Below are 14,944 nucleotides of genomic sequence, written 5' to 3'. Positions count from 1 at the left end.
CATCTAAATTTTTGTACTTATGGGCGGCTGCAGCTGAAATCACAATTTACTCTTAATGTTGCCATATTTCATGGATTTTTTAGGTCTGCAACACATTTATTTGTACAGTAATGAAGTCTGAGTGTGTGGGAGGCTGAAGGTGAGAAAGCTGTTTGTAAGATGATGTAAGATTTTTATACTCGAGGTTTTTTTAGCCTTCGTGCCCCCTTTGGGAGTGAGATGCTGCTGGTGCAGACTAAGTGGCATCACAGCTGCTGATAAGCTAGTTTCTTTAAAACCTGTTATAAAATTCAATAAAGAAATCCTGATACATACTTTGGTCATGCAGCTTACCACGGTCGCCATATTAGCACCACAGCTCTGCTTAAGGGCTGTTGCTAAGCAACACAAGAGTACAGCATCTTATTTTTAGAAGGTTTAAAACGCATCTCAGGACCTGATGTCCAAAGAAAAACTATTCTGCTCTTTAAATATCTGCACTTCTGTCCTCCTGTCGTTTTACAAAGCAGAACATCTGGAAATTTGCACCGCTCCATGTTTGCATGGCTGCCAGACTGAAAGTAAAAATAACGCTTCAGCTTCAGAAAGGCGCTAAAATGTCAGCAGAGAAGCTGTGATACTGCGGTCGTGAGTTCAGCAGGAAATGCTGCGGCTTAAGAATCGAGCCCTCGTGTCTCCACAGCTCTCACACACACACACACACACCAGATATAAAGCTATGCCACTATGAAGCTACTCCAGAGTATCCTGATGTGTGTTAACTGCACGTGCATGCTGCTGTGTGCTCCCACAGCACTGTGACTCAGAGGAGAGCCAACAGAGGGATCTTTGTTAACTGGGGGGGAACGGTAGCTAAAATAATCCCCTGCAGGCCAGCTTTGATTGGATCAGACAGGATAGTAAGCTCGTGGCCGATGGCGCAGAGGACTTCCCTGACCCACATTGAGACCAGCGGCGAGTGGCGAGTGGTGTGACTGTGCACTGCAGCAGCTGGATTCATATGTTAACTGACAGCTGAAAATACTTTAAGAACAAAGTGATGAGAAAAAGACGGCCCCCTGCTGATTTAGCGTCGCTCTAACTACTTAATTGCTTCTGTTTTCTGTATGTAATAATTGTAAGCGTGCATGAAGACAAGTGTGCGTTATTCACAAACGTTTAACGCTGCTAATGTGACAGCTCAGATAAAAACTGGAGGCCAATTATTCCCTGTTGTGTGCTTCCATTCAGCGTACAGTCGGCCTGATCTGCAGGCATTCCCTCCGCTCTTTGCCCGCCATCTGGTCCATTAACGCAGGGGTGACACACAGACACAGTATCCGTCTGTCTCTCTGGCCTGACTCAGAGGACTCGTCTGACTGTTTGCGTGTGCAGTGACTTTATATTTAAAAACCACACAAACCTCAGAGCCTTCCTTCCCCTTTATTCACTACTACGACTCCCGAGAAGTGAACTCGGAGCTGCAGTTCCATCGTCTTTGCTCTTTACAGCTGAGGCCTTTACATCGATAACTGCATTTTTAAGTTCAATGAACAGATTATTTCTCCATGCTTATGCTATTAAAAGGAGACTTGGACTCTAGAGTAGCTTTGCATGATTCACAGATCAAAATAATCCTCATTTAGAACTCCAGTCTGAAACGAGGCATCTTAACTCCTTGTCTTTCAAGCAGGCTTCTTTCTGATTGGCTGTCCATCATAAAAAGGTTTAAACAGCAGGTGGGTGGGGTTTTAAGACTGCCTGAGATGACCATATAAGGATTTTCTGCAGTCTGTGACATCAGATGAAACTGACTGAAGTCTCACTATTTAATACGAGCATCGTCACCACAGAAACTGAGGAAAAAGACAATTTCTGAGCACATGTTGGGTCATATCTGACTGAAAAAAATAATATTTCTTTCCAAAAATCGTCTTTATTAAGTTGCAGCAGAAAAAGTAAAGAAGATTAACCGTTTCCCACTTTTCAGTTCAGGCCCTGAGGCCCAAAGCAGCAGCATGTTTGGAGCCTCGACTTCTCAGCTGCATAAACTGACAATGAACCTGCAGTAGATGTTTATCAGCCATCTGTCTTTAGCTCTCTGCATTTCGCTGCCTGCGAGTCTAAATCCAGTCTTACACTAACAGGCTGACATAATCCTTTAAAATACATGATTTCCTGCTTCCATCTTCACTTCTGCTCCTGTTCTCTGCAGAACAATCAGGAACCAATTTAAAGTCTTCATTTCAGTTAAACCCCACTGCACAGACCACTTTTGTTCATTCCATTCATCCAAAGCTTTAGCCTCAGATTCTCGGCGGGACCCTCCTCATGAACAGGCTGAAGCTACGATCAGGCCCCGGGCTGGTCTTGAAGATGCCTGAGCAAAAGCATACCCCCACACTGCCCACTGCTACAATCACATCGATGCAAAATAACACATTTAGAAGAGCCATTGGCCAAAAGGCCTAAAAATAGCAGCAATGTCTCTCCTTTTGTCTGATTCTGTTGCCTTAACGACACTGGCTAAGACAGAAGGGGAAAAAAGAGAAATAAATTCAGAGAATCACAGTGCAGAGGAAAAGTGCTGCGCGGGATTATCAGGGGAACCGAGCACCCGCGCTTTAAATGAGCACACCACAACCTGAAGGCCAGGCACAATCAGTAAATATTTAATGCGCCTTTTATGTGCCCTGAAACCAACACAGGCTCCACTGATACCCCGCTGAAAGGTTTCTGCTTCAGGTGTACAAGCAGTCCCAAATTTACCTTAAAATTCTGCGCCAAGCATAACAAAGGCCTGACAGTCATTTCCATGTGCCTGTCTAATCGCTATGCATTCGCTACAATGAGAAATTAAAAACGCTATATGGATGCTTTACGTGAGTCTGGGTGGACTGGCATGGCGGTTTGTCAGAATTAGCAGCAGAAAAATGATACTGATCCCAGCAGAGTCAACTCTTTGTACATTTCTTGGAAAGCAAGACACTTCTGTGTGTGTGTGTGTGTGTGTGTGTGCCCGCAGGGTTCTCCTCTTCACCTCTTCGCCCAGTGTCCCAGTTTGAAAGCTGTTAAATAAAACAACAGGAGCTCTCGGAGGAAATCGGAGACAAGCGCGCAGGAAACAAACACGCGCATGCACAATTAGATTGAATCATGCTCTGTTTGCCTCATCGTCACTCCTCTTACTGAGTTTTTAAAGTCATAGATCGAGGCACTGGTCTCGACACCACAACAAAGACTAACCGATGTCTGCAGAGCTTCATCGGGTGATTCCCCATCAGGGTCGAGTTCGGTTCAGAGTTTCCACAAAAAAAAAAGGCAACAAATACAAGAAAACATCCATGATTCAGTTCACTCATCACTGATTAGGATGCCTCAGGTGTATTAATGACTCTGCAAAAATATGTAACTTTTTTACCATTTCATTTTTTCATGTTTGACAATCTACTCTCTACAACTAACCAGGCTAGTGCCGAGCCTTCCTTGTGCTTCTATAATGGGACTCTAACAGAGCGTGGTGCAGGTGTGCCATGTCACTAAGATCAACGTCTAGCCCACAATCTCTCAGGTAGCCGAGCAGCACTGACCGATGTTGGCGAGGACAACAAAGGTTTAAATCAAAGTAAACAAAATTTCCCAGCTGCCCATCTCATCCAGCTTAACCGTGCTTAGTTTCTTAGTTTAAATCTCTGGATGCTTTATTGTCATTCATGTCCAGGTGACAGCAGCGGTTTCTTTAAAGCCGGTCTAATTGTGTCAGAGCTCTGCAGCCGTCAGACTGTGAGGCAGTGGAAACTCCAAATCCAGCTAAACATGCTATCCAGATGTGTGTCTAAGACCCAGATGTAGCGCGAGGCTTTACCATCCCAGCTCGCGTTCTGTTACTACACTAGTACTGTGTGTGTTTGTGTGCGTTTTCTTATCTCGCTCACACACCCAGACCGGAGGGAGAATAACCTGTTTAGGTGTGGCTAAACATTCAGCTCTCCATCAGGTATTATTCTACAGAACAAAAATATTATTGGAAGACCCGTTTTCTCTTTAAGATTATGACCTGAAAGCAGCAAAGATGATCAGCTGTGCACAGCTGCTCTAGTTCAAGTCCCCATGAAATCCATCCGAGCGTAAACAAAGGTGATTGGAGCAGTTTAAAACGTATTTGTTAGCATTCTGTCTCATTTAAAACACCCTCGTTCATATTCGTTCAACCTAAATCACAGCCAATCTGGACTATCATGTGCCTATTAATCCCTCTCCCCACCTATCTGTCAGATTTGGGTATAAGCTTGTCATCGGAGCCTGGATGTAATCTCTGAGCGGGCAACAGCAGCTGCAAACAGATGTTGCCATACGACCACACGGGCCTCCAGGAGACGACCTGAAAAATACAAATTTAACCCATTTCCATACAAACATTTCGGACAATTTCAGGAGAATCTGGCTCGCATACTCTGCATAGTTTTCCCTTCTCACATGCAGTGAACAGCAGGAAATAATCTGCTTTAAACAGTCACATTACTGTCTGTGAAGGTTCTGTGTTCTGTGAAGTCACATTACTGGAAACTCTCCACCCAGCTCAGGTGAGTGAACACGAAGGAAGGCACCCAGTCGTTGACTTTCTGTACTGGGACCTAACCTCTGCTCTGACATTTGCACTTCCACGGGCACCTCAGTCAAGAAATGTGTAGAAAAGTTCAGAGCTGCAGTGCAAGTGCGAAAACTGCTTCAGCCAACACTTATGTCTGCAAGTGCTGACACGCTGAGGTCTGATCTGCACCGAAATATCACCCATTTCACAAGAATCACACCTACTCTTTAAAAACAACCTGCTAATTTGAGTCACGGGCAGGTGAGCGACACAGATCTCACCAATAAACAGACAAATAAAAAGAAGGCTGTTTTTTAGCTGATGACGCATCTGTAGAGTCCCTGCAATGTCAGGTTTGCTGAAATAAACTAATAGGAAGAAAAAGGAGGAAGCTTTTAAAGCATATTTGTTTAGTTCTGCAATTCTTTGCACTGACAAAGCAACACCAACCATATACACATGCATTGTTTCACACTGAAAATGGCACCTTAAAAGTGCCTCTTAAGACACATCCAACTATAGCCTCCAACGTAAGAAACAAAACCACGCGTCGGCCGCTCCGTGGCTGCAGACGGCAGTCTGAAATAGCAACAGTGAGAACAAGGTTTTGCTTCATGCTCCTCAATTTCTTTTATCAAATTTTCATCAAATTCCGACTCTCTCGCTCCCTCACCGGTGCAGGATGATGGCAGAGCTCTGAAGTGCTGTTTCCAAAAATAAAGAGGCTGCAGAGCGCTGTGCAGCCTCGCAGATACGGCAGCGTATGACTGCTTCCTGCACTCTGCAGCCATGGAGACAGGCGAGAGATGCTGGAGCAAGGGCAGGTATTGGAAGATACGTTTTCAGGGTCACCCAGCACCAACTAACTTGATCCTGCTGCTGTTTTGGTGATGCATGTTTGGTTTTTTATTATTAACTGCTGGCTTGACTGCAGATTTTGTCTGATGCCGAATCTCAATCAGGCGCATTCAGAGGTGATGCGAGCTAAGATTACTGTGGTCTTGAACACAGATGCAGTGTTTGAGGAACTTTTTCCAACACCACACTGTTCTCGGTTTGTTCCTCAGTTCATGCCCCCGGTTCCTGAACGCACCATGCAGAGCCGCTGTGCAGTGGGGGCGAGCACATCAGGAACTAGTGTTTAACTGTGCAGTGTTTACCAGCAGCCTCAAACAGACGAGCCCACAGCTATGGGGCTCTGCTGGTAATGGGGGGGGGGGGAACCTCACTTTTTAACTGCTCCCAACCCCCTGCACCAAGACCCACAATATAATGACGCCCCCACCCTTCACACACACACACACACACACACCTAAACACACATTCCTTTCTTCTGCTGCTTTCCTCCAAACAACCCCCCCCCCCCCCCCACCGGGTCTGCATTAGAACACACACATTGAAACAGAGGAAAGGCACATCCAGTGTTACTCTGTGCAAAACTTATGACATGAGGAGTGACGACCCTAAACCAAGGATCCGCTCAACATGAACCCCATTCATCAAAAATCATCAATTAATTGTTGCAGAATTGTTATTTGTACAAAAAGAACACGACTCATTTTGGTCGTGTCCCACCGTCAAATCACAGTCATCGACTGCAGATGATGAAATTAAGTGGGTTATGTGCATCTACATCAAGTTCATCAGACTGCAGAGAAAAAGGAGGACCACCACCAGCTGTAGTCCAAGATGGTGGAGTCTGAGTTCATCCACAGGACTGGAGACTTGAGATCGATTATCTTCAACAGTTTGGTTCACTAACAAAATGCAAGTTAAAAATCTAATTAAATCCACAGCCCTAATCAAAGTACTTCCCCAAAACAAATGTTCCAACTGGGTAGTATTTAATAATTCCACCGTTTACACGCCCACAAGCTCAGTGATCTCCACCACTGAGGCTTTTCAGCTCCACTCTTTACTCAAATGAACTTTAGTCTTGCGAAATGAAACATTTAAGAGTGTTTTAACTAGACACCAACTGTCAGAAGCTAAATGAGCACAGGTCACATCGCAAGACAGTTGACATTTCTAGCACACATTTGGTTTGGGTTTCAGAAAGTCACACCCCGATCACAGCCTGAAGTTTCCATTAACTGATTCATTTAAAAAGGAAGAAAACGATAGTAGCACCCAAAGCTGAGGGGGGCTCGTCAAATACAGAACTGAAACAGCAAGGCTGAAATCTGCAGAGGTTTTGCATGTGCTCTTGATAAGTGGCTAAACAGCACCTCACAGCTATCAGATTGTAGTGTAGAGAAAACTTTACCATGATGCAAAGCATTAGATTCGATTAGATGTCAATAGAAATATTGGACCTTGAACTGCTAACAGCTTAACACAACGGAAAGTGGATAAAAGAACTTGCAGAGAACCAGTGCGTTCCCCTCAAATCCCATTGTAAAGGATGCACTTAAGGGGGTCCTAAGCTCCGAGTTAAAGACCATCAACATGCAAACTGGCAGGAAACCAAACGGAAATTCTTAGTCTCCATTGTTGCCAATTTCAATTCATCACTGGGAAATGCTATTTACTAATCCTCATAACTATGCGCAATAGCCAAGAAGCAAGCTTGTGAACAGCCACAATTAGTAAGAGATCCGAGGTTATGTCAGCCAGAAACTGAACCCGGGGATTTGTGGTCTCCACAACATTCAGACAAACTCGAGTCCCGAAACACAAAGACTGTGGGAGGCAAACGGACCGTAAAGAGATCTCTTTGTAAGACAGACACATTAGACTCCACCGCCTCTACACACAGGCCTACAGCTGACCAACATCAATAGCAGCCCTGGGCTTCACGGGTGCTATGATCTCACAGCTGATTGGATGATGTGACGGCCAATGACTGATCTGCACTTTGAACTTGACTGCTGCTCTAGAAAGAAACTAAATGGTTCCAAAGTGCAGCCAATGAAGTTAAAACAGTTTCTACAAAAAATATTTTTTGGCGCCATGACTTCCGCCACATCGTAACTGCCTTCAACCCCACCCCACCGAACCCCCACCCCCTCGAGCAAGTACCCTTTGCCCCCAAGGAAAGTTCTCTTTTCCACCACACCGACCACATCTGCAATCCCCCCCCCAATCCCAGGCAAAAACAGGCCACCCCGCCCCCCTTTAGTCCAAAACCCCCTCCCACTGGCCTAACAGGCTATAACAGGCCACCAAAGGAATGTTTCCCCCTGCGTGCTCTCTCACCGCCGCCAATGGCAGAACAGAGAGGAAGACAAAGGGGGAAACGGAGAGGGGTACATTCCTCGCTGCTCGCTCTGACTGTCTGCGTGACTGACTGGTTTGTTGTTCAGGTTCACAAGCTGATTCTGGGTCACGGTCAGCTGTGGCACAGGCCTTTCCCACAGCTGACCTGGAAGCAGCTGGTAGCAAGAGAATAACTGAAAACTGCATTTCCATCACCTCCCATCGAAAAGGTCAACTGGATGTACGATTAAAACAAGAGGGCACAAATTTACAGCCTCAACTAATCCATCTGCTTCAAGCACACGGAGCACTGAAACTACACCAGGACCATCACGACGAGGCCTCACTAATCATTATTTTATTGCTACCCACCTTAAGTGCTGCTTACTTTTACAGGCCAATGACTGTTTACGCTTTAAATAAGAAATAAATAAATTTAAAAAAAGATAAAGATGCCCTTTACAAGTCCGCAGAGCTCATAATCTCTTTAAATATTATAACGCGAATGGCAGCAAACTCCAGCCTGCTCTCATTCACAGGGCGTCGAATCCTGACATTTTGTAAAACCTGCTGCTGTTTCACTGATAAGCACAGAGTGGCCTTTGGTGCCACAATGCAAACTGTCATAAAAGGAGGGCGCAAAGGTTACCCTCTCATATAGTTAGTAAGTGCAGTTTTTAACATTCAAGGTTAATGATGATGATGATAATAATAAAAGTTAACCAGGAAACTTTTAATCCCTAAACTTTCCAGGTGACGGGAAGCAAATGTGAAAGCAAACAAACATAAAAAAAAGTTGTAAACAACAACTTTCCAACGGGGACATGAACATTGACTCTTCTGATGCACCTACAGCGTGCCGTCTTTAAAAAGACCGCCAACATCTCTCTGGTCCAAAAGCAACGTAGTCATTTGTGAAGACACTGACGCCAAAAGACAGTTTCTATGCGTCTCTCTGCAAAGGGAACGTGTTGCCTAGTTTAAAGATTTTGTCCATTGAATGTGTGTTAACAATGAAATTCCAACAAAAACTGAAGTTTGGGGGGGGGTGGAACAGCGCCGTTTTAACTAGAGACCAAAACAAGGAAGAGGTTTTGTGCCACCAGAGACAAGCAACCTCACTAACCTGTGTCATCATGTCGAGCAAGATCATCCACTGAAATCTAAAGTCGTAGATTCATAAAACAGGCAGCAAACTATTGTATCAGCTCCTTCACACGTAAAGAAATGAGCTTTTCTACATTTACTGTGAGCAAATACGAGACGTCTAACATCCAAACCAGGCTGGACCTTCTTTGTTTTGTTTTTTGTAATAATTTCCATTCTTGGCCAAAAAATATATATATAACAAAGGATTACTCTCAAGGGACTTCCTGATTAAACAAAAGCTTTAACAAATATTGACAGCTATGAACACTGTCCATATTTATGTTTTCTGCCAATATCCCACAGCTATAATTCAATCAATTCTTCCATGTAAGAGACATAATTGCACCCAGTGTCCAAAAACTTAGACTCGAAGACTCGGACTGGCCAATAAAATCCCTTCTTCCCTGTACAGCTACAGTGCATCTGTGTCAGATAAGATATTCCGCTCCTGATTGGTTCACTGTGGTTTTATAGTTGGACAGCGTAACCAGCTGCCCACCTCCAACATAGTAACAGAGACAACAACACAGTACAGTCTAATTGTTTTGGTTTCGTTTTTACTGCATAAGATCATGGTTTGATTTCAGATCAGAACACTTTCTGATCCCTGACCTACTTGATGGCACAGGGATAGCTCAGTAGGTAAGAGTGGTGACCCCATGATCGGAAGGTCGGGGGTTCGAATCCACTGAACGGCTACCCTGAGGTACCGTCCCTACGCACTGATCCCCGGGGGCCCAATGGCTGCCCACTGCTTCACTGAGTGAATGGGTTAAATACAGAGAGGAATTTCCCAACAGTATACATAATTATACTTTATAATAAATTGGATCTTATATACACTTGGTTTATTCTGAACTCTGAAAACCCTAAACATGAAAAACACATTTTTGGTGGTGACATCTTATAAAGCAGCTTTAATTGATCTCTACTTGAACACACGAGCTTCCTCCGATATCCGCCACACCCCAGGCCGATGGTTCCTTTTATTGTCTCCATACTGAGACAATGGTCACCATACTAGTGACCACGGCTGTTTAACAAACAGGCTTTTTAGCCAGACTCCTTCAGACATTTTCAGCTCCCTTCATTCCTTTAAATGTTGTTTTGAAGCAGGAAGGCAGGCTGGGAGAGGGGGGGGGAAAAAGCAGCCTGGCAGCCTTTGCATGCAGTGTGGTGCAGGATGCATTGTTCGGTCCATTTGTCCTGACAAAAATGCCACTCACAGTTTGTCCTGAGCCAAAACCGGGCCATCTGAACTTTCTTCTCCTTCTTCCAGCCACACAGTCTCCACAGAAAGCATGCGAAAGTGGGCGGCAAAAGAACAAACTATCATTGTGCCCAGCTGCCCACCTTGCCAGCAATGGAAGAAAACTCAGTGTGCATTTTGTGTTGTTAATGTGAGCACTTGTGTGTGTGTGGCGGGGGGGGATGGCTCACTGTAAACAAATTGCACTGCAGAACACATCTGCACCGAAACACATCAACTCTGATTGTAAAGGACTGTTTGTCTAAGAAATAAAAAGCATAATTAACACAGGTATAAAATCACCCCAATGAGCCACCTGACAGGTACTGTAAAATGGAAATGATTCCCCATCTACTGCCCACAACCCTTCAGTCAGTTACAAAGTCTGCATCCATATCACAATCAGTTCAGTACAAATTGGCTGTGAGATTGAAACGGCTGTCAGTGTAGGAAAATAAGCTCCGATAACCATCAGAGTCGGTGACCACAGCTGATTTACGAGAGGAAACATTTCCCAATCACTGCTCCGAGCTCCTGACAGGAGATGAGGGAAGAAAGGAAACTCTGGCATGTAGGTTTCTTTATTTTTGTCTCTTTGCAAAGAAGAAATCTTCACCTCGGCTCTTTCACTTGAAAAACATTTATCAGCTGCTGTTGTCCTTTTTGTGTGAACTATCCCAAAGCTAGTGGTGGGGCAAGTTTCCATTAACCTCAAAGTAGTATCACTTCGATAAATAAGAACAGCCCCTCTCTGGTGATGCCAAGTACTTTACTACTTTCCTCGTTAGCTCATCCACCCACCTGGCCCTGCCTCCTCCCTGCCACGTGACACAAAAAAGTATGCGCAGCCTAACTGTCGCTGAGGAGCTGGATTTGCATGAGCAGTCTGCCACAGCGGCAATAAAAAAAGCCTTCGGTGGCGTCACTGCGTACTTTGGCGTGTTTGGACGTGCGACCGAGCAGCGAGAAAGACTTAATTGCACGTTTGTCAGGCGAGGAGCTTCGTCTGTAACAAACTGCAATTTACTGGACTTGCGTGGGCTCGGTCCAGCTACTCTGGGGTGTTGAGAAATGTACGAAACGGACAGCTACAAGGACAAACGCTGCTTCTGCCAAAGAGCTGAAATGACTCTCACAGGAGTCCTGAAACAAGTTATTCTGGTGCAGCATAAAGCCAAATGTCTTCTTTTCAAGCACCTCCTGCATTCGTTTCTCTTTTCTGGATTACTGAAAAGTTTCAGTGTTTGAGTGTCCTCGTGACTCGATGAGGTAGAGCTGCTCTGTGTCCCCAAAATAAAATAAAAAAAGGCCAAACTAATAAAAACCCAGCTGATTTTCCATTCTTATATCACTCAACACTGTCAATGGGCTGCAGGCAGCAGGATGGAAAATGTTGCTTGTGACACACTGCTCCTGTTTTTGACCTTTCAGACTCACCCCTCACACACACAGGGAGGACAAGCCATTCCCACACTCATTATAGCCATTTGTCTCGATATGCTTGCGGGAGGCATATCTACATTTTTGAGTAGTAACTGGCACAGTGAGTTTGAATGAATACACCACAGGAATTTGCCCTTGTACCCCTCCCTACCTCCATCACTCTGGCTAAATGTTTGGCAAGGGGACGCGTCCCCAATCAACCAAATACCCATCAGCCTCCACTGCAGGACCCAACCTCAGCACAGGTCTGTACTGCAGGCCTCTGCTCTGTTAATGATTGTAGGAGAGGTTTTCCTTTACAAGAAACTTTGACCCGTGCGATGTGTGGGCAAACACGCAGAGCGCGCACAGAGTCGCCTAACCTCAGGTGGAGGGAGCGTGATGTCAGCGATGACTAAAATGCTGAGCGGCCTAACAGCAATGCAGGAGTCGAGGCTCGGCATGCCGTCACACCAACAAAAAGTATGTCAGTCATCCAGCCAGTCAATGAAAGAGATACTCTTAATCATTCCTCACTTCAAATTATCTTCCATTAGACCGCCTCGCCGCTCCCTTCTGAAGATTTAGAAGGTAAAGCATTTGATGTGGGAGCGGTTTAGTGGTGTGGTAAGAGCACGGGTGCATCACAGGGCGGGGTAATTAATCGGAAAGTATAAAGTGATTAGTTTGTCTGCATTCTTCTTCCCTACAAAGACCTAATTTGGGTTATTTTACACATCAAGTGCATCCGCTGAACTTCTTCACATCTGCTAGTCTGGACGCAGCAGCAGCTGTCACCCTCAACACCTTCTCATCTGAATTATATCCAAGTTTGGGAGGGCAATCGTACATCATTATAAGACTAAGTTTAGGATTAATCATGTTACATAACCAAAATAATTGTATTTTTTCCATACTCAAGCAGCTCTAGTGTAACATCATTTATAACCACTTTGCAGAATATCAAGCAGTTCAAGAATAAAAAAGCTAGCTCAGCCATTGCTGAGGAGGAAGAAGAGAAAGATGAGTGGACAGGAAGGGGACCACGTTTCAGGTTATTGAAAAGACTCAAAATGTTCTTATTGGGGTCAGAGTGTTGGTGATCTGTGAAGCTGAATAGCCAGATGCACTCACGGTGCCAACTGAGTGGTTTCATGTTATTTGGCTTCTCCACATTTTTGCTGAATAATCCTAAAGCTGGTTTAAATCTGCAGCTCAGGAAGTGGGCGTCCAGAGCTGAGAGAACCACTGTCACACCAGAGAGAAGTGCTCTGCTCGTACAGCATTACTGCTGACAGCTCAGCTTTATTTCATTTTAACACCTTAGCACTGTGGCTTGGGATTAAATAACCTCGATCATCACGGGATCTACAAATCACTATGTAATCATTTGTAACCGATCTCAGAATAGCTGCAATGACCAAAGCACTCTGAAGGATAGAAGAGAAAAAGTTAACCGCGAAAGAATTTCAGTTGCCCGCATATCACCCGAAGCATCTCTCGAAATGCTTGAGAATCCTCAACTTGAAATTCTCTGAATATCGGCCTTTAACGCCACAGTATCGGTCGAATCTTCCAACAATTTTATCGGCCTCCAACCAACCACACAAGCAGGCGTGCCAGGGAGGCGAGCCGCCTGCACGAAGCCTTCGTAAAGTCCGCTGTGCGGTTATCGTGAGGCTGAGCTGTCTGCACAATCACAGCGTGGATTTTTCTGCAACAATGTGGCGCCTTGTTTCCACTCAGAGGAGGGGGGGAAAAAAATCACATCTGAAGGAGTGAAAGCTGCAGCTAATATCACACACACACACACACACACACTCAGGACTTTTCATTCAGTGATTTAGAGAGGAGGAAACCAGCTTATGTGGGGGGGCTTTGCACCGAGGAGTAGAGCTCGGAGGACCCCCGGGCTGAGGAGAGAGAAGGCGAATAGCACTGGGAGTAAATGCGGGGTTTGTGAAGCTACACCGAGGCCCACACTCGGTCTCTGACCTCCCCATCGCATCCTTCCTCCACTGCCATTTTTCTTTCTGCCCGCCTCCTCCGAGCCCGGCTCCACTCGGCCCAGCTGGGCCCCGAGACTTCGGCTGCCTTACCTTCCTCTGCTGCTTCTCCCAGGCCGGGTCCAGCAGCAGATCTCGGTCCCAGTCGTTCTCCTGCTCCATGTACGTTTGCGCCCCGCCGACGGTCGACTGGTTATTGGCAGCGTGATAATCTACCATGTCAGCAAAAGAAACCTGAGTGCGCCACGGAGAAACTGTCACAGGCAAAATGTACAAAAATAAAAAATAAAAATGGGGGGGGGGAGAGCAAAGACGACCCAAATCAGAGAGGCGGGACGGGGAGGGATAACCGAGCCAGGAAAGAGTCCTTCTTCTCTCGCCGCTTCCAGCCGTGAGTGTTTTTAATGAGATGAATATCCGGTGTGTGCCGCTGCTGCTGTGTGAAGAAAAGCTCTGCTTCTAAACGGTGTGGCTGCTGGGAGGAACCGGCCGCTCCTACACACCGACACCGGCAAGCACGACCCACCGAGAAGACGCACTTCCGGTGAAGCCTTTCAAAATAAATCAGATGCGCGTCACCGTTCCTCTGATTACTTTCTTTAAAATTAATTATACGTTATTACTATTTCCTGTTGCACTGATTGCAAATCAGGGGCGCCACCAATGGGGAAATAGTGGGGGCACTGGCCTCCCCACAAAATTTGTTGGCAAGACCACTCTATGTTGGTAATAATTTCAATACATTTAATAAAGAGGAAGACACCCTACAATGAGTTGAAACGTTACCTTGTTATTAATCCTGCAATTTCATTCATTTGTATTGTGTCACTTTGTATGTCCCCTCACTATTTCCTGTCCTGGGCCACCTTGATATTTTTAGTGGTGCCACCCAAAATTCTGGAGGCGTTCATGTTGCAAATCCCTGTGTTTAAAAGTACTTCATATGCTTTTTGACTGAATTAAAGAGTAATCGTTTTTCTCCGGGGGGTTGTTGTTGTTGTTTAAGTGCACTAGGTAGATTTCCTCTTTCCCTAAAAGTCTAGTTATTCTTTTTAAATTAGTCTGTTAAGTCTGTGAAGGTTCTCACTCATCCAGGTCTTGGTAATCTGTGAAGCTTAGAAGGAAGAGCGACCGGACATCTTTAAGATTCTTTTCATTTCACCTCTCATTCCAGAAGCTTCATCAGTTCTAAGACCAAATGGTGAAGAGTCCCAGCTATATAAGCCCTAGTGGGAGTTGTCTCTTAAGAGAGTCGTCGACTCACTATTGAAGTCCAGTCGCTTTTCTTTCCAAGCTCCTTAGATTATTCCAGTTAACCAAAACAGCTTTTTTCTCCTATTTTTTGTAAGA

At 45.2% G+C, this 14,944-nt stretch overlaps 1 protein-coding gene across 4 annotated transcripts in view; it reads right to left on the bottom strand.

Moving 5' to 3' along the window:
• Window positions 1-14,129, bottom strand: part of actn4 (actinin, alpha 4) — a 55,812-nt gene extending 41,683 nt beyond the window's left edge. For 3 of the 4 annotated variants that reach the window (XM_082503052.1, XM_082503053.1, XM_082503054.1), the window contains exon 1: window positions 13,688-14,128. In XM_082503052.1, coding sequence (XP_082359178.1) covers window positions 13,688-13,813 — 126 coding nt within the window. In that variant the 5' untranslated portion in view covers window positions 13,814-14,128. Of the gene's footprint in view, window positions 1-13,687 lie in introns of all 4 variants that reach the window. The other variant, XM_082503055.1, reaches the window with a different exon arrangement.
• Between the last annotated feature and the right edge of the window lie 815 nt (window positions 14,130-14,944).

Source organism: Aulonocara stuartgranti (genome assembly GCF_965226115.1).
Source record: "Aulonocara stuartgranti genome assembly, chromosome: 14".
Lineage (NCBI taxonomy): Eukaryota > Metazoa > Chordata > Actinopteri > Cichliformes > Cichlidae > Aulonocara > Aulonocara stuartgranti.
The sequence above is the reverse complement of the archived record's forward strand: the minus strand, read 5'-3'. Positions and strand labels throughout refer to the sequence as shown.